The 24882-nt window shown below is 39.4% G+C and overlaps 2 protein-coding genes and 1 long non-coding RNA gene across 3 annotated transcripts; all 3 read left to right on the forward strand.

The window, feature by feature from the left end:
- Window positions 1-994, forward strand: LOC306988880. Its single transcript, XR_013795511.1, has 3 exons — window positions 1-167; window positions 244-401; window positions 483-994. It is a non-coding gene; the product is annotated as an uncharacterized lncRNA (long non-coding RNA).
- A 706-nt stretch (window positions 995-1700) lies between these two features.
- Window positions 1701-10194, forward strand: LOC306988049 (vitellogenin-like). Its single transcript, XM_079592748.1, has 34 exons — window positions 1701-1752; window positions 1842-1862; window positions 1961-2112; window positions 2235-2486; window positions 2561-2722; window positions 3002-3150; window positions 3270-3420; window positions 3535-3692; window positions 3780-3945; window positions 4030-4155; window positions 4246-4464; window positions 4566-4783; window positions 4871-4968; window positions 5088-5212; window positions 5305-5406; window positions 5526-5645; window positions 5744-5930; window positions 6022-6124; window positions 6210-6395; window positions 6506-6602; window positions 6688-6892; window positions 6976-7256; window positions 7358-7402; window positions 7535-7612; window positions 7712-7918; window positions 8022-8164; window positions 8254-8392; window positions 8479-8608; window positions 8701-8884; window positions 8988-9082; window positions 9169-9263; window positions 9365-9530; window positions 9661-9822; window positions 10058-10194. The coding sequence occupies exons 1-34, from the start codon at window positions 1713-1715 to the stop codon at window positions 10159-10161; spliced, it is 4866 nt and encodes a 1621-aa protein (XP_079448874.1). The 5' UTR covers window positions 1701-1712; the 3' UTR covers window positions 10162-10194.
- Window positions 10195-16645: 6451 nt separating this feature from the next.
- LOC306988194 (vitellogenin-like) lies at window positions 16646-23688 on the forward strand. The gene is made up of 28 exons (XM_079593000.1): window positions 16646-16697; window positions 16836-16856; window positions 16961-17112; window positions 17241-17492; window positions 17565-17726; window positions 17819-17967; window positions 18050-18200; window positions 18294-18451; window positions 18541-18706; window positions 18791-18916; window positions 18998-19216; window positions 19302-19519; window positions 19604-19701; window positions 19827-19951; window positions 20039-20140; window positions 20245-20364; window positions 20476-20662; window positions 20751-20853; window positions 20942-21127; window positions 21232-21343; window positions 21453-21642; window positions 21728-22002; window positions 22095-22139; window positions 22223-22300; window positions 22392-22598; window positions 22999-23141; window positions 23232-23370; window positions 23456-23688. The coding sequence occupies exons 1-28, from the start codon at window positions 16658-16660 to the stop codon at window positions 23579-23581; spliced, it is 4050 nt and encodes a 1349-aa protein (XP_079449126.1). The 5' UTR covers window positions 16646-16657; the 3' UTR covers window positions 23582-23688.
- The last annotated feature ends 1194 nt before the right edge of the window (window positions 23689-24882 follow it).

Raw genomic sequence — 24882 nt, forward strand, 5'->3', positions numbered from 1 at the left:
ATTTATGTTGCAGACTGGATAAAAGGGACAGACATGTGGACTCTGTGGAAAGGCTGATGGAGAGATCAGACAGGAGTATCGCACACCCAGTGGATACCTGACCAAGTGCTCAGTCAGCTTTGCTCACTCACGGGTGCTTCCTGCTGAGAGCTGCCGTGATGCCAGCCGTAAGTGTTTTACTGCTTATTCTGTGACAACAATTTACTCCAATAAAATGCTTTTATTGTAAACCATCTTCCCCAGAGTGTCACATGAAGCATGGAAATGTGGAACTGGAGAAGCAGAGGTCAAATAGGCAAGAATCCAAATGCTACTCTGTTGAGCCTGTGTTGCGTTGCCTGCCTGGCTGTCTGCCAATTAGGACTGCCATATCACTGTTGTATACTACTGCCTGTCTTCTAGTAAGACAATCCACCAAATTTTCATACAGTATTTCAGGGATTTTTTTCAGTAGCTAGTTTCATGTGATGCTTTTGTTTCAGACCTCAAATCCAACCTTTCTGCAAATTTGAGCAGCATTGGGAAGACTGAAGATCTGAGAGAAACTGCAGAATTCCACATGGCCTGTTACTGTACAGAGGAGTGTGTTTAACTGCTGAAGCAAAATTGCAACGTTTAAAAAAAACTGTTAAATAAATAAAATATATTCATAAGCTAAATATTGGCTAAAGATCTAAAACATGTATCTCAATTGCTAGTTTGGCAGGTAAATTTGTACCCCCCCCCCCATTTTAATAAACATTGTTTTTAGTAACAATTGTGATATTTCTTTTCATATAACAATATCTGACATGCATCTATGCAATCATACACATAACTGCATGTGTTAACATGAAATAACAATGAAGAATATTTTACATTAAGATTAATAAATGCTGTGAAGGTTATTGTTCATTGTTAAATGCAATACCTAATGCATTAACTAATGTTAACCTAATGTGCTCAATTGTAAAGTGTTGTAAATATTGCTCTGCAATGCATAAAAGACACTGCCAAAACACCACACATTTTTGACTTTGCGTTATTTATTTATTTTTCTCTGAAGCATAGCTATAAGCAAATCTATGAAACTGTACATCTTGGTATCATGTGTACTAAACACTACACCATGGGTCCCACAACTGTTCTTTTAATACTTTTGCTCAGGTACAAATAACATATAATAGTTATATAATGTCTACAGAAGTTCACTTTTGATGTTTTGTGAATTCTTATTAAATATTGCCATATGCATAAATAGATGACAACCATATGTGATTTGGATGGCTATCAATATTAGAATCAATGACCATGACTTGATTTGTTTGCTCTGTTCCAAGTCAAAATTGCATGATGCAAATGACATGACATTGCCCTTTCACCTATTCTGAAAGTATCTATTCATGGCTTCCTTTGATTGATGTACTACTAAAAATGTTAAGTTTGTTATATTGCATTGTTATATTTAAGAAAAAGTGAAAGAATTCCAAACATGTTATGTATTACATCCAAGTATAAATAATTAAATATATAATGACAATAAGCATTTCACTGTGGACTTTGGCCTATGAATGAGAGGCCAGGGTAACCTAAACTCTAATTGATATCTACTTATCAATCATCTCACCAGCCAAAGCATTTGTTAATCATTATTTTAGAATTAACATTTGGTCAGCAAAAATAAAAACTATAAAAGTCTGTTATTTTCTTAAAATCTTCACAAACCACCAGCCATGAGAGCTGTTGTGCTTGCCTTGACTCTGGCCTTTGTGGGTAAGAAATTTCATTGTTAGAAAAACCATTTTAGATGCAAAAACTTTATTTTTAGAGTTTTGTCTCATTGTCTATATTGTTTCTTTTAGCGAGTCAACAGATTAACCTTGGTAAGTGTTCATTTAAAAGTAAAATTTTCTTTTAAGTGACAAATTCATTGTACAATATATATAATATAAAGACTAAAATATATATAATTATGTTTCAGTTCCTGAATTTGCCCCTGGTAAGACCTATGTGTACAAGTATGAGGGTCTGCTCTTGGGTGGTCTTCCTCAAGAAGGTCTGGCCAGAGCAGGAATCAAAGTCAGCAGCAAGGTTCACCTTAGTGCCGTGACAGGGAACACCTTCCTGATGAAGGTAATGACTATTAAAAAATTATATACAATTTCAAGGTAAAACACAACAACAACAAAAAAGTCCCAGCCCCCACTGTTACAAGCAATGTTACAAACAATTTAAAGTGAAATGTTCCTTTTCAGCTCATGGATCCTCAACTCTACGAGTATGCTGGCTTTTGGCCCAAGGATCCATTTGTTCCTGCCACTAAGCTCACCTCAGCTCTGGCTACTCAGCTTCAGATTCCCATCAAGTTTGAGTATGCTAATGGTGTAGTTGGAAAGGTATTCGCCCCTGCAGAAGTCTCCCCTACAGTACTGAACCTGCACAGAGGAATCCTCAACATCCTTCAGCTCAACCTCAAGAAGAACCAGAACATCTATGAGCTGCAAGAGGTAAAAAAAGTGATCCTAGTATGTTTTTGATCAATTTTGAGATCTGCAATCTAATTTTTTTGCTTGTCGTCAAGGCTGGAGTTCAGGGAGTGTGCAGGACCCACTACGTCATCAGTGAAGATCCAAAGGCCAACAACATTACTATCACCAAGTCTAAGGATCTGAACCACTGCCAAGACAGAATTATAAGGCACACTGGCTTGGCATACACTGAGAAGTGTGCTGAATGCACAGAGGTAATGAAAAAGACAACACAGAATTGAGAAATGTACCTATAATATTGTTATCTATTGATAATGCTAAATTGTTTAGCTTTTAGTCCATATATGTTGGCTTTGAGGCAATCTATATACTAGTGTACTCCTAAATATTTACAAAATTAACTTCAAGCAGCTATGTGCTTAAATATGTAAAGTCTTTCTCTTCTGAGAAAATGGACCAAAAATGTTACCTTGCACTCACAAAACATTCTCTAGAGTGAAAAAAGGACACATACTGTACCTGTCTCTCAACAGAGGGTCAAGAGTCTGATTGAAACGGCATCTTACAACTACATCGTGAAACCATCTGCCGCCGGTGTACTGATCTCTGAAGCAACAGTTGAGGAAGTGCATCAGTTTTCACCCTTCAATGAGATCCATGGTGCTGTCCAGATGGAAGCAAAGTATGATTGATCCTCTGCAAGATTTCTCTTAAAAATATGAAGTAATACTTCACATATTTCAATATTTTTCAAAAAGTGAAGGTACAGAAATATATATATATATATATATTTTGTTACAGACAAACCTTGGCATTTGAAGAGATTCAGAAAACCCCTGTTGTTCCAAGCAACACTGATTACTTGGCTCGTGGATCCCTGCAGTATGAGTTTGCAACTGAGATTCTTCAGACCCCCATTCAACTCATTAAGATCAGTGATGCACAAGCGCAGGTAAAGGTGTAGATTAATTTACCTTTATTGCATCAAAGCTCTAAATTATAACAAAATACACCCACAATGAACTGTCAAGACTTGATGCATGAACATTGCCTTTACTCTAACTAGATTGTCGAGGTCCTGAAGCATGTGGTTGAAAATAATGTGGCCATGGTCCATGATGATGCTCCACTAAGGTTTGTTGAGCTCGTCCAGCTCCTGCGTGCTGCCACCTTGGAGAATATTGAGGCCATCTGGGCTCAGTTCAAGGACAAACCAGTTTACAGGTACAATATTTGAGCAATATGTTCATCGGAATATAGTTCAAAGACAATTTTTATTATGAATATATTTTAAAACCATGAATCTGTTAGGCGCTGGCTTCTGGATGCTCTTCCTGCTGTTGGCACACCAGTCATTGTAAAATTCATCAAGGAGAAGTTCCTGGCTGGTGAAATTACCATTCCTGAGTTCATTCAGGCTGTTGTGGTTGCTCTGCAAATGGTCACTGCTGATTTGGAGACCATCCAATTGACAGCTGTGGGTAAATCTTACTATACTCAAAGTGCTGTTCTTCAAATCGTACCTAAATCAAATTAATCACTTCTGTATGTTGCTGAATAGAGTTTGGCTACGCACGAGAAAATCGCCACAATCCCAGCTCTGCGTGAAGTCGTCATGCTTGGATATGGTTCCATGATTTCCAAACACTGCGTTGCAGTTCCCAATTGCCCCTCCGAGCTCCTCAGGGTAAAGACATCAAGCCGTCCATAAATTTCTGCATTGGACATAATATAATATTTTTATATTTGTCTAATTTTGCGTGCCTCAACCCATCAGCCCATCCACGATATTGCTGCAGAGGCCATTTCCAAGAATGACATTCCTGAAATCACTTTGGCTCTGAAAGTTATGGGCAATGCAGGTCACCCTGCTAGTCTTAAAACCATCATGAAGCTCCTTCCTGTACTAAAAAATACAGCTGCTGCTGTGCCCATTAGAGTCCAGGTTGATGCCCTTTTGGCCCTGAGGAACATTGCCAAGAAAGAGCACAAACTGGTAAGTGCCAGACATTGTAGGAATGAACTGCTGTAAAAGATGATTGTGATGATTGTGTATATTTTCTTCCAATAATATACTAATCTCATTTCCTGCTTCAGGTTCAGCCAGTGGCCCTGCAGCTTGTATTGGACAGGGCTCTCCACCCTGAAGTGCGTATGGTTGCTTGTATTGTGTTGTTTGAGTCCAAGCCCTCAGTGGCTCTCGTCTCCAATCTTGCTGGTGCCTTGAAGACTGAGACTAACATGCAGGTTGCAAGCTTTGCCTATTCCCACATCAAGTCCTTGACCAAAATCACTGCACCTGATATGGCAGCTGTGTAAGAATAACAAATCATTTTTCATATATTTTAATTTATCACACCATTTGACCACAAGCTACAAGTAATCATGGTTGTCTATTTCAGTGCGGGTGCAGCTAATGTTGCCATCAAGCTCATGAGTCGCAAACTGGACAGGCTTAGCTTCCGTTTCAGCAGAGCCATTCAGCGGGACTTCTATCATAGTGAGTCTAGCCATTTTTATAAGAGAGCTTAAAAACAAACGGTGTCTTGGGTGTTTCTTAAAATGTGTCAACAATTATTCTGACACATTAAATGTATTCTTACCTCTGTCCCGGTGCAGCTCCTCTTATGATTGGAGCTGCTGGTAGTGCCTACATGATCAATGATGCCGCCACTATCCTGCCAAGAGCTGTTGTAGCTAAAGCACGTGCTTACCTGGCTGGAGCTGCTGCTGATGTTCTTGAGGTGGGACAACCAAGACAACTTCTTCTTTTTATAAATCTGATTCATGGTTGTAAAATGTTTTCAGTCTTCACTCAGTTGATTCTCTCAAACAGATTGGTGTGAGAACTGAAGGAATCCAGGAGGCTCTTCTGAAATCTCCTGCTGCAGATGAAAGTGTTGACCGTATCACAAAGATAAAGCGCACCCTGAGAGCCGTAAGTTATTTGTATTTTATTGTATGCTATTATACTTAAGACGGGACATATGTATATATATATATATATATATATATATATATATATATAAACGTGATTTCTGTTGTTTACATTTTCAGCTCATAAACTGGAAGGCTCTGCCAACCAATCAGCCATTGGCTTCAGCATATGTTAAAGTGTTTGGACAGGAATTGGCTTTCGCCAGTATTGACAGGACCATCATTGAACAAGCAATACCGGTATTGGGTTCAAGTTCATGTATCCTGTTTTGACGTATTATTTGACACATTTCCGTAATTATTGTTAGATTTATTTTGCCTTTTCATAAAATCCCCAGCTTGCCACTGGACCCAAACCACGTGAACTGTTGAAGGTTGCCCTTAAAGCTTTGCAGGAAGGAATTGTATGGCAGCGTGCCAAACCCCTACTTGTAGCTGAAGTGCGTCGTATCTTTCCAACAGCAGTTGGTGTGCCCATGGAGCTCAGTTTGTACTCAGCTGTTGTTGCAGCTGCAAGTCTCAATGGTAAAAGAAATTCTCTCTTCATATTTTTAGTATTCTTTCCTTTGAAATGAGATCACTTCTTGGTTTTATATTCCTTTGTTCATCCTTCTAGTTAAAGCCACCATAACACCTCCTCTCCCTGAGGAGATTGAGACTATGACTCTTGAGCAGCTCAAGAAGACTGATGTTCAACTCCAAGCTGAAGCTAGACCAAGGTACACTTTTAAAAACACATGAAGCTAAGAAGTAACATATACAACAATGCCTTTAAAAATATAACCTCCCTTATTCTTGTTTCAGTATTGCGTTGCAGAAATTTGCTGTAATGGGAGTGAACACTGCCTTGATCCAAGCTGCTGTTATGGCAAAAGGAGAAATCCGTATAATTGCCCCTGGAAAAGTGTCCGCAAGAGCAGACATTCTCAAGGGCAACTACAAGGTGGAGGTTCTGCCTGTTGATCTTCCTGAACACATTGCTGATATGAGGTATTGAAATCTTAGTCTTGTTTAATGAATGTTTAATGTGTACATTTTTTTTAATGAAATTCCCCAAAAAAGGAACAACATTTTCTTCCAACTTTTTCTTGTTCTGACAGCTTTGAGACTCTTGCTGTGGCAAGAAACATTGAAGATCCTACTGCTGAGAGAATTGTTCCATTGGTACCTGAGTCCCTGCAAAACTACCAGACATCTGTAAGCAACACATGAATATGTGGAGGCATGCTTTAAAATCAAAGAGGCGAGATTTGTTGCAGTACTTGTTAATTTTCTGTTTCAGTCTTCTGAGATCCTTGATCCTGATATGCCAGATGAGACTCGTGCGAGATCTGCTGCTCCATACCACAAGACTCTCTGTCTTGCTGTCCCATATATTGAAATCAAGGGGTGCGTTGAGGTGCACTCTCACAATGCTGCTTTTATCAGAAATTCTCCTCTCTTCAACATAATTGGACAGCACTCAGCCCGTGCTGCACTGGCAAGAGGTATTTTCAAAACAAAATTACTTTAGTAAGCTTGATGTATATTCACATAAAATTGTAATTCATAATTGTCATTTTGGCTTTAGCTGAAGGTCCTGCAGTTGAAAGACTGGAGCTTGAAGTCCAGGTTGGTCCTAGAGCTGCTCAGAGGCTCCTTAAGCAAATCAGCCTCATTGATGAGGAGACTCCAGAAGGAAAGGCCTTCCTGTTGAAACTGAGGGAAATCCTGGAGACTGAACACAAAAATGCGACCAGCTCTTCTGAAAGCAGCAGTAGCAGCCGCAGGAGCCGCAGGAGCCGCAGGAGCAGCAGCAGCAGAAGCAGCAGCAGTTCAAGCTCATCCATGTCCAACTCTCGCATGAGTAAGGTGAGGACGTGGGATCTTGTTTGATGGCTTGGTACCTAACATTTATATAATCAATCTCTCATATTTTGATTCATTCTCATTTCTTTCTTATGGGTTTTCAGACTGCCAATCACATGGAGCCCTTCAAGAAATTCCACAAAGATCAGGTAATTACTAAGGAATACTTTTTGCTCATTGCTTTCTAAAGGTTTTATATTAACATGTTCTTGTATATCTCTATTTGGAGAGATTGAGTTCCATCCAGTACAGTTAGTACTATACAAAAACTTTGCTTGCAGTTCATGGCACACCATGGTGCCTCAAAGGCAGTAAGCAGTGGAAGCACCGCATCTAGCTTTGAGACTCTCCAGAAACAGGTGAATCAATTTCTGTGATTTGATTTGTCTATAACAAAACCTACAAAGGAATTTCACACATCTTGAATGAATTGCTTAAATGCTTGTTCATTCTTTCAGGCTAAATATCTTGGGGATGCTGTTCCACCTGTTTTTGCTGCCATTGCCCGTGTTGTTAGAGTGGACCACAAGTTCTTGGGTTACCAGCTTGCTGCTTTCTTTGACAAACCAACAGCAAGAGTGCAGCTCGTTGTTTCTTCCATTGCTGAGAATGACAACTGGAAGTTGTGTGCTGATGGTGTCCTGTTGAGCAAGCACAAAGTCACTGTAAGATCGGAGCTGAGGCTGAAGTTCGCCAAAATGTCACAATTGTCTAATTCTGTCCTTGGTTTTCTACTGGTCTGAATTGTACTTACATTTTCTTCTTCAGAGCAAGGTTGCTTGGGGTGCAGAGTGTCAACAATATGCAGTCACTACTAAAGCTGAGGCTGGAATACTTGGAGAATTCCCTGCTGTCCGTCTAGAGTGGGAATTTGAAAGGCTTCCAGTTATTGCCATCACCTATGCCAAAAAGTAAACACAATGATCATGAACTGTTTTGTTGTAACTGTAGAAATGTTATGTTTTGAATACTTTTTCCTTATGTATCACTTTTCAAACAGGCTGTCTAAACACATCCCTATGGCAGCTTTGCAGGCAGGATTCAGGTTTGAAAGAGCCACGAACAGCGAGAAAGAGATTGAACTGACTGTGGCCTTGTCAACTAAGAGGACCTTGAATGTCATTGCTAGGATTCCAGAGGTGAGTGGCCAGTAATATTTAAACTATGACTCACTCAGAGATAAAAGAAAGAAAAGGCAAGTACTGTAACTTTTTTTCTGCACTAGACGACTCTGTCAAGGATGGCTATTCCACTCCCTATCACTGTTCCCATCAATCCAGATGGAACTCTTTCTATTCATATTGATCAGGACAGTCTGTTCAGAGCCCAGAACTATATCTATGATTACACCACAGGTACAAATCAGTTATATGACATACAGGAATTAAATGAAATATAATCAGAAACCACACAGTTGCTTGATTTTTATTTTATTTTTACTTTTTAGCTCAGTGCAGCATGATGCAGGACACAATCACCACCTTCAACAACAGGAAGTACAAGGTGGAAATGCCCATTTCCTGCAACCAAGTCGTAGCCCAGGATTGTACACCTGAGTTGAAATTCGTTGTTCTGTTGAAGAAGGATGAACAGTCTGAAAAAAAACGCCTGAACGTTAAACTTGCTGATATGTAAGTTCACTTTGTTGTGAACCATCCATTTAATCTGCAGGTTTATTTACTGTGATTATAATTTTACTACCACTGTACTGAGTTGATCACCTGTCTTTAACAGTGATGTAGAGTTGTATTCTTTGGGCACCGATGCAAAGGTTAAAGTTAATGGAATGGAAGTTCCTATCAGCAGTCTTCCCTATCAGCATCCCTCAGGTAGGTTCTTAGGTCCACGAGGTCTCTTCGACTTAATTCACATAACATGTTTAGCTAATATAAATTAAAATGCACTTCTGGTTTAGGCTCCATCCAGATCAGGAAGCAGGCTGATGGTTTGTCACTTTATGCTCCTAGTCATGGGCTTCAGGAAGTCTACTTTGCCAGTGGTCAATGGAAGGTGACTGCAAATTAAAGAGTATTTATCAGCTACTGAAGTTCCGCAGCAAAAACGCATCATCTAGAGTTCGATTAATTCCTGAAATACATTTTCATTTATAGATTCAAGTTGCAGACTGGATGAAGGGACAGACATGTGGCCTCTGTGGAAAGGCTGATGGAGAGATCAAACAGGAGTACACTACGCCCAGTGGATACCTGACCAAGAGCTCAGTCAGCTTTGCTCACTCATGGGTGCTTCCTGCTGAGAGCTGCCGTGATGCCAGCCGTAAGATTTGTCTGATGCTGTGTATTACAACAATATCATGTTTGAAAGATGTTTTAAAAATATATAATTGTTTCCTATTATTTGTTATATATTATATTCACATGATATATTATATTAATATATTTATCAGAATGCCACTTGAAACTTGAATCTGTGAAGTTGGAGAAGCAAGTGATTTTGAAGGGACAGGAATCTAAATGCTACTCTGTTGAGCCTGTGCTGCGCTGTCTGTCAGGCTGTACACCAATCAGAACCATCCCTGTCACTATTGGATTCCACTGCCTGTCCACTGGTAAGTGATTGTATTACTTGTATGAAGATTGATATGACCCAATCCAGGAATTCTCATATGGTTTTGCTTGAGAAAGCAGATTTTACATCTTAAAATCAAACACTGACATTAAATAATATTACCATGAACTACATAGGCCGAACAATATACAAGTGATTAACGTAACATTGTCTGAATGGAAAAATATAACATTTTGGTTTCTAAATGTCACTTACATTTTCATATCCTGTTACAGACTCCAACCTCAACCTGTTGGATGGAATCTATGAGAAGAGTGTAGACGTGAGAGAGACTACATATGCTCATCTGGCCTGTCGCTGCACTGAGCAGTGTGCTTAAACCCAATTCGCAAAGCAGAACTTAATTTCTCAACATTTTTTGAAGCTACTGTAAATTAATGCCTTAATTTCAATAAATCTGAATGAGCATTCTCAAAATTTGTCCGCTGACTATTTTTTTCCTTTATTTAACAACTGGAGCACTACTTCCTATTGTTGTCTACTTCTGCTGTAACAGCCATAGGTACTGGGTGTAGGGTTTGATACAACCAAATGTTTTTTCAATGACAGATAGTTATGATATTATAAGATGAATGAAAATAAAACATAAGCCTGACAATGCAGCTCTAGGCAGGACAAGGGCACACAGTGAAATGACTGTTGGCCAACTAAAGGGAAGATTTAAGTGTTTGAATAGTCTGAGGGTTGCACTTGCACCTGACAGGACATTGTTGCATGTGCTGTATTACACAACATTGCCAGCATCAGGCTCTGGCTCTCCATTTGTGGTGGGCTCTGGCTTCATGTCCATGCAGCGGGTGATGGCTGGCTGGGCTTTGGGTCCAGAGTGGGGCAGGGAATGTCATCCGCTGGGCAGATGGTAAACATTGATCCATTGTTTACCAGCAGCACCCACTGCTCAATCCTCTCAAATACTGTTCCTTGGGAGACGTGCCTTAGTTCACATGCAAAACAAAGAAGTGATGAGTCGTTCATGAACGATCCATTAATTGCGTCTGTCGCGTGACAAATTATTTTCCCTGTGAATTATTTTTGGACTGCATTATAATGATTTCCTAATTCAGAATATGATCACGATTGCGTAGGTGGATGTGTTCGGGGAATTTGCCAGTTAAAAGTACAACATTTAAAGCCCCTTAAATGAACGAAATGACTCGAAAAAAGATTTGTTCATTTTGATGAACGAGATGGAACAAGAAAGTCAGTAAAGTGATCCGAACTTCCCATCACTAAAACAAAGTAGTATCCGAAATCAGAGTTCATGTGAGGAAGAACTTCAACCACAAACCACTTAGGCATGAACACTACCAAGCAGAGGTAACTGAAATAACTCAGGGCTTAAATACATGGGAGAGGTAATCAGTGTGAACAGACACAGGTGTATGGAACTATTCAACAAACAAGGAAACTAAGGGAACACAGGCGTTGCACAGGGAAAACAGAACGTAACCGAATATAGGCCCTACATGTTACACAAACATCATACTGTATTATGCATTAGGTGTTGCTTATAAAAAAAATATGTTGTTGCAAGATGAAGTCATATCTTTCAAAGTTGTATCTTAGCAGATGCTTAACTATTGTGAAAGATCCATCTACAAACAGTTATGAATTTGGAAAGTTATTGGCAAATCTTCATGCTTAAATAATGCTAAATAAAATATTCATATTCATGCTTAGAATAGTTTGACTACTTTAAAATCAGCCAATTAGCATATTTAATATTCTTGAGGGGGGCGTGGTTCAGTGAAGTCTTCGGAGCAAGCCAGGAGACGAGCTCGGAGCAAGTACAGATCACGTTCAGAGTGTTTAACACCTGCTTCTCGATTCAGTAATTCCCGGGAGAGACAGGGTATAAGCTGCTTGAGGATTGAAATGAATGAGAGACTCTGTGAACTCAAGGCTGTTTTGGGAAATCCTGTGCAGAAAGATTGTTGTTACACTGATTTTTGCATCATTTTGCTGTTTATTCACATAAATAATTTGTTCAAACAAAATAATTTGTACAAACAAATGTGACCGGCCTGGTACTTTTTAATATCACTTGATCAAGATAGCACTGACTACGCCACCTTGGGAATTGCACCCAAGGAAATATGAAAGGAACTCAGGTTCGGTGGTGCAATGAAAAGACAGATAATCACAGCGTCTTCCAATAAATAAATATTTTTTAAAAAAAGGAAAAATATTCCACTGGCATCATTTAATCATGGTATAAATCACTGGCAAGTTTATTATAACAATTCTAAGAATATCACAATGTTAAAAGAACATTCCTCTAGACACGCCTGATTCTGACACTGAATCACATCAAACCAAACACCACAAAAGGAAAATACTGTACCGTTCCCACCAAAAAAAAAAAAGAAAAAAAAAGAAAAGAAAAATGAATAACAAAAATAATAGAAACTGCAAGGCTAAAGCTTACCTTAGGGGTGACAAACTAGCTGTAAGAAATTTTGCTCTCAACCACTTGCAAACAAAATAGGAAGAGGTGCTCAACCCTGTGTTTCAAATGTGTTTCACCCAGGTGAATAGCCTCCCCCTCGGCGCGCACAGCCTTGACACAAACCAAAAGAAACAAAAGGAGAAATTAGTGAGTGCGGTACAAATACAAAATCGTCACAACAATCACATCAGACACAAATATGATGATTGAGCAAATCAGTTGGTGCACGGATAACCCGTCCTACCTCGTCGGCATTGAGGACCCCAAAGTACTCAACGGGTGACCGTTAGATGGACACACTACACGCTGCTAGATAATTACACCACACGGCCACTACGGCCCAAATCACACTTGTCAAACCAACTTCAATATTCAGAAATAATAAAATAACCCAAACCATAAAAATGAAAAACAAAACACAGAGACTAATTAAGTTATGAAAACCTGAGAAAAATATCTGTTCACGAAAGACAAAGAAAATAACCTAGAAAAACAGCAGCGTGACCTGAGTTAACCATCATGTGGTACGCGAGTGACACGAGAATCACACATATCACGATGTCAGGATGCACTCGCGAATGTTTCGCTTAAAGCTTTCAATGAGAGCTTGACGCAACTCCCTGGGCACGCCGCCGAGACGGCTCGACTGACACCGGTAACCGGAAGAGAGGCGGGTATGACTAAGGGTGTTTCTCAAAACCAAGAATGCAAAAAACAGACTTGTGTTCTTGGGGAGAACGCTCTTGCTAGTTGTTCTTGGAAGAATGAACTCACAAGGTGACGAGCACACAGAACACTGCTGACAGTTTGAGACGATGTGTTCTTGCTGGTTTTGCGCAATAATACCCCCGCACAGACGCCATCTGCAGTACCCAAAAATAACGAGAATTATTGACTATAACAGCCAGGCTTTATCGCCCAAGCCTACCCTCAGCTCAAGGGATTACTCTACAACTGTACACTACAATGTAATGTATATTCATAACAATAAAGCAACGCCTGTCTCCTTTAATTCTGCTTCTGTTGTTTGTTTTTGTACATCACTAGCCAACGGCGGGAAAAAAACGCCAAGGCAATGGTCTGACTGTGGGGTAAAACGAGTCTGTGAGCAGACTGGCCGGTTGGCTCGCTAGCTAACTTAACACCCGCAGGTGCTTATGGAGATTCTCACTTCAGAAAACGGGATCACTTCCGGGATTTTTAACCGTTCTTGCCAAAATGCAAACTTGTGTATTGGGACAGTACTTGAGCTACAAAAGATGACGTTTCACAAGAACACAAGTACAGACAAGAACACAGATTGAGAAAGGCCCAAAGCCTACCTTCTAGGGCTTCCTGTCTACACACTTAAATACGCCGGCCTAATTACCTCATCCACCCATTCCCATATAATGGTAACAAACGCAAAAAGGGAAAGGAAAATCCCCTACTACTACACAAACAAACAAATAAATAAATATGGGCCAGCATGAATTTGCATGACTTCACAGTAACGTTGAGTAATTTGTAGAATAATGCTCTTTAATCCTGTACATTTCTGGCAACTTCTGATGGCGACTGACACAAAGGTTACACAAGCATTTCATATTCACAGCCCCTTTCACAATGTGAGAGTTAGATCTTATGGGTTATTGACATGTGGTTAGTTTACGTGATGACCACGACCATGCATCAAATTCATTTATTAGCTAATTTTGATCAGTGGCCAATTAATCAGAGCATCCCTAGCTGGCACAGGATTTAAATTTGAGTTACAAATCTGCCATCTTTACTCATAGTGGTTCATTGCGTAAGATGTTGTTATTTAACTAACAGCGCTAGAGCTACAAAAAAGGTGCCATAAGTCGATCATATCATGACAATGCTGATTGGCTGATAGAGCCACCAAAACATGCACAGTCCTAAATATTTCACTAGCAATCAGCCGGAGCTACTGAAAATTACTTTGATTAGGAGTAAAACATTTTAAAATGAACAATTATAAAATATTTCAAGTGAAACTGACATGGTCCTCAAACTAATATTAACTTTAACAAGTGTGGATGACATTAGCCAGGGTGACCTAACCTAAACCTGATAGTCTTATGCCAAATCTGTCTATATTGTGTATTTTGAGAGCAAAAGCTACAAAAAAGCAGAGCAAAGTGTATCAAATGATACTGGGATATCCAATAGAACTGAGCAACCCACAGGACAGTGGATCCCTTTACCTCAGTGACCCTATGAAAACAAAGCAATTTCTGATGGTCTTTTCCAATAAATTAATCCACTCTGTTATGAGTGATCACTGTAGATGGCTAAAAGTTTGGCATTTATAGGCATTAGGCCAATATCAAAACATGGTTCAAATGGAATATAGGCCTACAGCTGCATTCAAAAATGAGTAAAGATAAATGATGAGGTATTAAAATAATACCAGCGATTAATTGCAACATTTATAAAATAATATGTTTTTATCCTTTCCACATTTTACCTTCATAATTTAACAGCGACACAGGGGCTGAGCTGCCTGTACCGCCATGTCACGGGTTGTGTGTGTTTTGATTCATGTTTATATTTCAGTTCTAATTTTTTTCTGTCAGATGGTTAATTAGTTCAGTTCCCTCCCTGTTTGTCTCTATGGTAACTGATCGAGTTAGTTATATTCAGGTGTATCTCATTAATTAGTTCCTGTGTTTGCTGTGTATTTAAAACCTGCGTGTCATTCAGTTCATTGTCAGCTCTACATTGTCACATGTTTGTTCTGCTTGTTTTCCTTTTTCCAGATATTCTGTTTTGTAAAGATTTGAGTTTGTTCTTGTAATTAAAATTACTGCACTTAGACCTTGCTTCATCTTTGCTTAAACCAGCCTGCGACTAAAATGTTGAAAGTTCATATTATTGTAATATATTTTCTATATTTTTCAAAAAGTATTTTTTTGTTTCAGCTTTTGACCAAGCGCATCCAGAATTTTAATTTCAATACATATTTGATAAATATGGGCCATTTTACAGAATTGCTGCAAACTGCTGTCCCACAACCAAAAAAACACATTTCAAGTATTTAAATTTTAAATGCTAACTAAGATCCTTCTACTATCCTATGAATCCCACAAATATATTTAAAATATCAGTGAGCTTAATATATATAAATCATAATTGTATATATATATATACACATATACGAGTTGGGGAACATTTTTAGAGCTGATCGGCCTGATTCTGATCTTCTCTGATGAGTCTTTGCCCAACACCTCTAATAGACAGAGACCTGGAGAGGCCTACAACCCACAGTCTCTCACTATGTCATTTGGTGGAGGATTGGTGATGATCTGGTGGTTCGTCAGTAAGGCTAGAATTGGGCATATATGTATTGGCGAAGGATTTGTAACTCAAGCCACATACAAGATTATCCTGAAAGAAAAATTGCTTCCTTCTACTCTGACAATGTTCCCCACCTCGAAGGACTGGGTTTTTTTTTTTTTTTTGTGCAGGACAATGCTCCAATCCACACAGCTAGGCCAAGCAAGGTGTGTTTGGAGGACCACCAGATCAAGACCCTGTCATGGCCATCACAATCTCCAGACCTGAAACCTACTGAAAACCTCTGAAATGTAAGCAAGAGGGTCACCAGCCATCAAATATAGCCAAGCTGCTTTAATTTCTTCACCAGGAGTGGAATAAAGTCACCCAACAGCAATGTGACCGACTGATAGGGAGCATGCCAAGACGTATGAAAGCTGTGATTGGTAATCAGGCTTATTCCAGCAAATATTTATTTCTGAACTCTTCCTAAGTTAAAACAGTATTGTGTTGTTTAAAAGTGAATATAAACTTGTTTTCTTTGCATTATTCAGGTCTAAAAACAGAACATCTTTTTTCGTTATTTTGACCAGTTGTAATTTTCTTCAAATAAATGTTTTAAATTACTATATTTCCATTTGACCTTTGCAAGAAATGTTGTCAGTAGTTAGTAGAATAAATAAAAAACATACATTTTACTCATACAGATACATAAATAATAAATCCAGAGACACTGCTAATTTTGCAGTGGACTCATAATATTTTCCATAATTACATATACTGTGTACATATGTGTATATATATATATATATAAGAATTAGGCTTAGGCTTAGATAGGCTTAGATCAACCTTCTGGCAAATAAAGACGAATACAAAATTGATGTTGGTCATTGCTCTTGAGGGTGACATGACAGTGCAGGGTAACCTAACCTCTAATTGATATTGATGTTCAGAGGTTGACCCAACAGTCTTTTTTATGTTTAAAGACATCTGTTAATAAATAATTTAAAAATGATTACTGGGTCAGCAGTAAAATAATATAAAAGATCTGATTCTCTGAGAAGCTCTTCACAAACCATCAGCCATGAGAGCTGTTGTGCTTGCCCTGACTGTAGCCCTTGTGGGTAAGTTTTATGTTTTGAACTTAAGAAGTTCCTGTATCTCTTTTCTTAATATATTTATCTTTAAGAAAGTCAATTAGAACCTCTTAAATGTAAAATTAAGTTTTTTTTAAAGCATATTTTCTCATGTGTTTCTTTTAGCATGTCAACAGATCAACCTTGGTAAGTAACAAAATTGTAATTTGGTAATTTGTAAATGGGTACCTACCTTACAACTATTGCATACTTTCTTTAACTCAACCAAATAAATAATCTACCATTTTCAGTTCCTGAGTTTGCCCCTGATAAGACCTACGTGTACAAGTATGAGGGTCTGCTCTTGGGTGGTCTTCCTCAAGAAGGTCTGGCCAGAGCAGGAATAAAAGTCAGCAGCAAGGTTCACCTTAGTGCTGTGTCACAGAACACCTTCATGATGCAGGTAATGACCATTATGAACTGTAAACTTTGTAGGTGTTCAACACTTTGGAAAAACAAAAAATGCGTTAGCAAGCATTGACTGCTAAAAGCAACCATTCCCTTGTTTTAAGAGAAAATATTCCTTTTCAGCTCATGGATCCTCAACTCCACGAGTATGCTGGCATTTGGCCCAAGGATCCATTTGTTCCTGCCACTAAGCTCAACTCAGCTCTTGCTGCTCAGCTTCAGATTCCCATCAAGTTTGAGTATGCTAATGGTGTAGTTGGAAAGGTATTCGCCCCTGCAGAAGTCTCCCCTACAGTACTGAACCTGCACAGAGGAATCCTCAACATCCTTCAGCTCAACCTCAAGAAGACCCAGAACATCTATGAGCTGCAAGAGGTGAGAAAGTGATCCTAGTACACTTGATCCATTTTGAGTTCTGCAATCTAATTTTTTTACTTGTTCTTCAAGGATGGAGTTCAGGGAGTGTGCAGGACCCACTACGTCATCAGTGAAGATCCAAAGGCCAACCACATTATTGTCACCAAGTCTAAGGATCTGAACCACTGTCAGGAGAGAATCATGAAGGACGTCGGTTTGGCGTACACTGAGAGGTGTTCTGAATGCACAAAGGTATAATGAAGAAGACTGGATTTAATTAAAACATTTACTCAATATAATGAAAATGCCATGAATCAAATGCTCAAATACCTTTTTCCCAACAGAGGGTCAAGAGTCTGATTGAAACGGCATCTTACAACTACATCATGAAACCATCTGCCGCCGGTGTACTGATTGCTGAAGCAACAGTTCAGGAAGTGCATCAGTTTTCACCCTTCAATGAGATCCATGGTGCTGCCCAGATGGAAGCAAAGTAAGATTGATCCTCTGTGAGATTTCTCTTTAAAATATGAAGTAACAATATTACTAAGAAATAAATAAAACATTTTTTTCAGTCAAACCTTGACTTTTGTTGAGATGGAGAAGACGCCTGTTGTTCCAAACAAAGCTGATTACTTGGCCCGTGGATCTTTGCAGTATGAGTTTTCAACTGAAATTCTTCAGACCCCCATTCAACTTCTGAAGATCAGTGATGCGCCAGCCCAGGTATAATTCATTACTTAACATCTTTAACAGTCTCCAAGTCAAAGCCTTTGATCCATGAAAACGTTATCTGAGTGTTGCCCTTACTCTTTCTAGATTACTGAGGTCTTAAAGCACCTTGTTGAAAACAATGTGGCTATGGTCCATGATGATGCTCCCCTTAAGTTTCTTGAGCTTATCCAGCTCCTGCGAGCTGCCACCTTGGAGAATATTGAAGCCATATGGGCTCAGTTCAAGGACAAACCAGTTTACAGGTACAATATTTGAGCAATATGTTCATCGGAATATAGTTCAAAGACAAATTTTTTTTTATGAATATATTTTAAAACAATTAATCTGTTAGGCGCTGGCTTCTGGATGCTCTTCCTGCTGTTGGCACACCAGTCATTGTAAAATTCATCAAGGAGAAGTTCCTGGCTGGTGAACTTACCATTCCTGAGTTCATTCAGGCTGTTGTGGTTGCTCTGCAAATGGTCACTGCTGATTTGGAGACCATCCAGTTGACAGCTGTGGGTAAATCTTACTATAATCAAAGTGCTCTTCTTCAAATCTTACCAAAATCAAATGAATCACTTCTGTATGTTGCTGAATAGAGTTTGGCTATGCACGAGAAAATCGCCACAATCCCAGCTCTGCGTGAAGTCGTCATGCTTGGATATGGTTCCATGATTGCCAAACACTGTGTTGCAGTTCCCACTTGCCCCGCCGAGCTCCTCAAGGTAAACATCTCAAGACCTCCATACATTTGGATATACTATAATATTTTATATTTCTAACTGTATGTGCCTCAAACTCCTCAGCCCATCCATGATATTGCCGCAGAGGCCATTTCAAAGAAAGACATTCCTGAAATCACTTTGGCTCTGAAAGTTATGGGCAATGCTGGTCACCCTGCTAGTCTTAAAACCATCATGAAGCACCTACCTGGACTGAGAACTGCAGATACTTCTCTGCCTCTTAGAGTCCAGGTTGATGCCGTCTTGGCCATGAGGAACATTGCCAAGAAAGAGCACAAACTGGTAAGTGCCAGACACTGTTTGAATAAATTACAAAGATTACACACATTGTCTTCCAATAATTTACTAAACTTGTTTCATGCCTCAGGTTCAGCCAGTGGCCCTGCAGCTTGTATTGGACAGGACTCTCCACCCTGAAGTGCGTATGGTTGCTTGTATTGTGTTGTTTGAGTCCCAGCCCTCAGTGGCTCTCGTCTCCAATCTTGCTGGTGCCTTGAAGACTGAGACTAACATGCATGTTGCAAGCTTTGCCTATTCCCACATCAAGTCCTTGACCAGAATCACTGCTCCGGATATGGCATCTGTGTAAGAACAAATAATTTCTCACAGATTTTACTTCATCACATAAAATAAGCACAAGCCAGAGGTAATCATGGTTGTCCATTTCAGTGCGGGTGCAGCTAATGTTGCCATCAAGCTCATGAGTCGCAAACTGGAAAGGCTTAGCTTCCGTTTCAGCAGAGCCATTCAGCGGGACTTCTATCATAGTGAGTCTAGCCATTTTTATAAGAGAGCTAAAATCAGTGTCTTGGGTATTTCTTAAAATGTGTAAAACATTCTCCTGACATAAACAAATCACATTATTTGGATTCTTACCTCTGTCCCGGTGCAGCTCCTCTCATGATTGGAGCTGCTGGTAGTGCCTACATGATCAATGATGCTGCCACCATCCTGCCCAGAGCTGTTGTAGCTAAAGCACGTGCTTACCTGGCTGGAGCTGCTGCAGATGTTCTTGAGGTGGGACAAGCAAGAGTTATTAAAAAACATGTTCATGGTTCTAAATGTTTAAATGTCAGTCTTCACTCAGTTGATTCTCTTGTACAGATCGGTGTGAGAACTGAAGGAATCCAGGAGGCTCTTCTGAAATCTCCCGCTGCAGATGAAAGTGTTGACCGTATCACACAGATCAAGCGCACTCTAGGAGCTGTAAGTTTTCATGTCCAGTGTACAGTATAATTGTGTACTTTTAAGTAATATTATAAGCATGACATAGGCATATGTGTATGACTTCTCTTTTTTAACTTCTCAAGCTCGTAAACTGGAAGACCTTGCCAACAAATCAGCCATGGGCTTCAGCCTATATCAAATTACTTGGACAAGAAGTGGCTTATTTCAACATTGACAAGACCCTCATTGAAGAAGCAATACCGGTACTGTGTTGTACTTTATGTCTTCTCCTATATTATTACCATATTTTTTGTTATCTGTCTCAAAAATAGATCTCACAATTAGAATAAACTTCTTATAAACACTATCCCCAGATTGTCACTGGACCCAAACCACGTGAACAGTTGAAGCGTGCCCTTAAAGCTTTGCAGGAAGGAGTTGCCTTCCAGTATGCCAAACCCCTGCTTGCATCTGAAGTGCGTCGTATCTTGCCAACAGCAGTTGGTATGCCCATGGAGCTCAGTTTGTACACTTCTGCTGTTGCTGCTGCAAGTCTCAATGGTATGTTTTTTTCGTAATATTTTTTATCCTTTCCTTGGATATCAGGGTGTCACTTTGAAGTTTGATGTTGCTCTGTTCATCCTTCTAGTTAAGGCCACCATTACACCTCCTCTCCCTGAGCAGATTGAGACTATGACTCTTGAGCAGCTCAAGAAGACTGATGTTCAACTCCAAGCTGAAGCTAGACCAAGGTAGACCTTTGCAGCTACATTCATGAAGATGAGATATAATGTACATGACAACCTTTTTTTCAAACAATCTCCCTTATTCTTATTTCAGTGTTGCACTTCAGACCTTTGCTGTGATGGGAGTGAACACTGCCTTGATCCAAGCCTCTGTTATGGCAAGAGGAAAGATTCGTACAATTGTCCCTGGAAAAATGGTCGCAAGAGCAGACATTCTCAAGGGCAACTACAAGGTGGAGGCTCTGCCTGTTGAGCTTCCTGAACACATCGCTGATGTGAGGTAATGAAATCAGACCAGTGTAGCAAACATTCTGAAAAATTATTAAACAATTACAAAAGATTTCTGGAAGTGAGATGTGACCCAGCTTTTTTTTGTTCCAACAGCTTTGAGACTCATGCTGTGGTCAGAAACATTGAAGAGCCCAACGCTGAGAGGACTGTTCCCTTAGTACCCGAGTCGGCCATGCAAAATGCCCAGAATCCTTCTGATTCTTCGGTAAATTTTGAACACACACATGATAGATATTTGTTTGTATGCAGAGCATTCATTTGCTTAAAGTTTTCAAATTGCAAGGCTTGTTATAATATTTAATTTTTCTTTTCAGTCCTCTGAAATACCAGATGAGACTCGTGCGAGATCTGCTGCTCCATATCACAAGACTCTCTGTCTTGCTGTCCCATACATTGAAATCAAGGGGTGCGTTGAGGTGCACTCTCACAATGCTGCTTTTATCAGAAATTCTCCTCTCTTCTACATAATTGGACAGCACTCAGCCCGTGCTGCACTGACAAGAGGTATTCATTCAGAGAAGATGATTAATTACAGAGAAAATAACTAAAAATATTGCAGACAAAATAATAATTGTCATTTTGGCTTTAGCTGAAGGTCCTGCAGTTGAAAGACTGGAGCTTGAAGTCCAAGTTGGTCCAAGAGCTGCTCAGAGGCTCCTTAAGCAAATCAGCCTCATTGATGAGGAGACTCCAGAAGGAAAGGCCTTCCTGTTGAAACTGAGGGAAATCCTGGAGACTGAAGACAAAAATGCAGCCAGTTCTTCTGAAAGCAGCAGTAGCAGCCGCAGGAGCCGGAGGAGCAGGAGCAGCAGCAGCAGCAGCAGCAGTTCAAGCTCATCCATGTCCAACTCTCGTATGAGTAAGGTGAGGACGTGGAATGTAGCATGTTGGTTAGGTAGCCAATATTTGTGTCATAAATATATGTTTTCACTGAATCATTTTATATGGATTTTTAGACTGTCACTGTCATGGAGCCCTTCAAGAAATTCCACAAAGATCGGGTAAGTACTAAACCGACTATTTGTTTATATTATTACTTTAGATTATATCGATTATTTATTACAAAACTTTTCTTTGCTTGCAGTTCTTGGCACCCCATGGCGCTTCAAAGGCAGTAAGCAGTGGAAGCACTGCATCTAGCTTTGAGACTCTCCAGAAACAGGTGAATCAATTAGTGTCATTAATAACATATACCACAAAGGAGACATTTTGTACTAAAATCCACTTAAATTGATTATGGTTTATGCTTTCAGGCTAAGTTCCTCGGAAATAATCTTCCACCTGTTTTTGCTGTCATTGCCCGTGCTGTGAGAGTTGACCACAAGCTGCTGGGCTACCAACTTGCTGCTTACTTTGACAAGCCAACAGCAAGAGTGCAGCTCGTTGTTTCCTCCATCGCTGAAAATGACAACATGAAGATCTGTGCTGATGGTGCCCTGCTGAGCAAGCACAAAGTCACTGTAAGACTGGAACTTTTTTGAATAAAAAAAGAGACAAGATTTAGAACAATTATTGAAATTAATTTCTCAAGATGATATTTTATTAACAAAGTTTGGGAGGAGCACGTTCAGATAATCTACGCAATCAGCGTGAGAAGAGGCATGCATATATATATATATATATAGCCGATTTACCTCAGTTCCATGACAGTTTTCCAGTATCCTTCCTCCACCCCAACTACGTACTCTTGATTATTTCTATCCTAGCCAGGGTTGGGGGGGAGTACTCTGGGTTCGTTGCAAATTCCGAGCCCAGAGCCCTCTCCTCGGACAGGCCAAATACGCATATTTGCGAACTTTGAATTAATGAATTAAATCATTGACATCAATACCATTTTCTAACACAAATGTCCTTTTTCAGGCCAAGGTTGCTTGGGGTCAAGAATGCCAACAGTATGCAGTCACTGCTAAAGCTGAAGCCGGTGTCCTGGGTGAATTCCCTGCTGCACGTCTAGAGCTGGAATGGGAGAGGCTGCCAATAATTGTCTCCACATACGCCAAAAAGTAATGTTCAGTATTGTACAAATGTTTTGTATAGTTTAGAAAATGGCACTGGTTTAATCTGCTCTTCTTTGTGCATCCCTTCACAATTAGGCTGTCTAAGTACATCTATATGGCAGCTTTCCAGACGGGCTTTAGACTTGAAGGAGCAAAGAACAGTGAGAAAGAGATTGAACTGACTGCAGCCTTGCCAAATCAGAGATCCTTGAATGTCATTGCTAGGATTCCAGAGGTGAAATATATTTCAGTTAAATCATGACTCTCACAGAGATATAAAAAGAAAATTCAACAAATTCTTTTTGTTCCTGCTGCTCTAGATGACACTGTCAAGGATGAATGTTCGTCTCCCTGTCGCTGTTCCCATCAATCCAGATGGAACTCTTTCCGTTCATATCGATGAGGACATTCTCTCCTGGATCCAGAAACATTTCAAGGAACAATAAGAAATTAATTACTTTTTACTAATTTTAACATTCTGTTTGTACATTGCCACTCTTGTGATATATGTAATGTAATGCAACCAAATTCTAATAAATACCCTGCAAGTGTCAGAATTGTGTGAACTGCTTTTATTTTCTAATAATAGTCAGTTCTCATAAAATTTTAGGTTTTTTTATACTTGACAATAAGATTCAAAATGTATAATTTATTTATAAAAGATATATCAAATACGGTGACTGAGAGGGGACATGTTCGGTTTGCATAGTTTTGTTGTGGTCGCGAGTCACGACATATTAATTTGTGGGAACGTGATATGTCATGGCCAAAAGATCATTTTGTTGAGGTAACAACAACATTTTTATGTTGTGGCCTCGTGATGTGAAGTCGTGGCTTCAAGATCCTATTTTGAGGGAATGACATATTTTTCTTATGGCCATGAATTCTTATTTTGAGGGAACCACATCAACTGTGGCCATGAGTTTTATGTTAACAAACCTGCATGACCGCAATATCAGAAATGCACATATAATATTATATATAATAATATAAAATATTTTATTTTATAGTAAGAATGCGCCTCACCACGGCGCGTCTCAGGTGCTGCGGTTATCACTCCGCCCAAGTAGCAGTGCTTCGCCTTCAGAGAATATAGTTCCCAGTATTTATACGGTTAAAATATGTCTGTCTCTCATCTGACTTTGTGTTTTGTACACTCTGTGACTATACAAATCACAACATGTAAATAGGAAAATGTTTGCGTTATTTTGTCACTTATTTGGATTAGTATGCTAGCTGCAACCATTTACATCCAGTCTTTGTGCTAAGCTAGGCTAGCGGTGGGTGCGTCAAACAGACTTATAGCACGCACGGAGATGAAAAAGGTATGTATGGACTTATCTAACTCTGGGGGATAAGGTGAATAGGCTAAAGTCCCAAAAAGTCTGAGTGTTCCTTTAAAGCTTTTACTCTTTGACACAAAATGCATGTCCAATTTAATAAAAAAAGAATATTTATTAAACAAACCAGATCAAGAGCATAAACGAAATAAAGTGCATAACTAAAAAATAAAGCATATCAAAACTAATACAAACAGTGGGCACAGCGCATTGCGCATTAGGCTCCAATCATTTTTTCCCATTTTCTATACAAAAAAAAAATGCTGCCACACTGCCGATGTCTTTGTTGACAGGGTAGAAGAGGACTGACTATGAATTAAACGCTCTCAAATAATATTCAGCAAACCTTCTAGTAGCCTACTTTCTTCAATCTGTCTCTCTTCTCCGGTGGGTTGGGCTAATCCAAA

Source organism: Phoxinus phoxinus, assembly GCF_949152265.1.
Source record: "Phoxinus phoxinus genome assembly, chromosome: 20".
Taxonomy (NCBI): domain Eukaryota; kingdom Metazoa; phylum Chordata; class Actinopteri; order Cypriniformes; family Leuciscidae; genus Phoxinus; species Phoxinus phoxinus.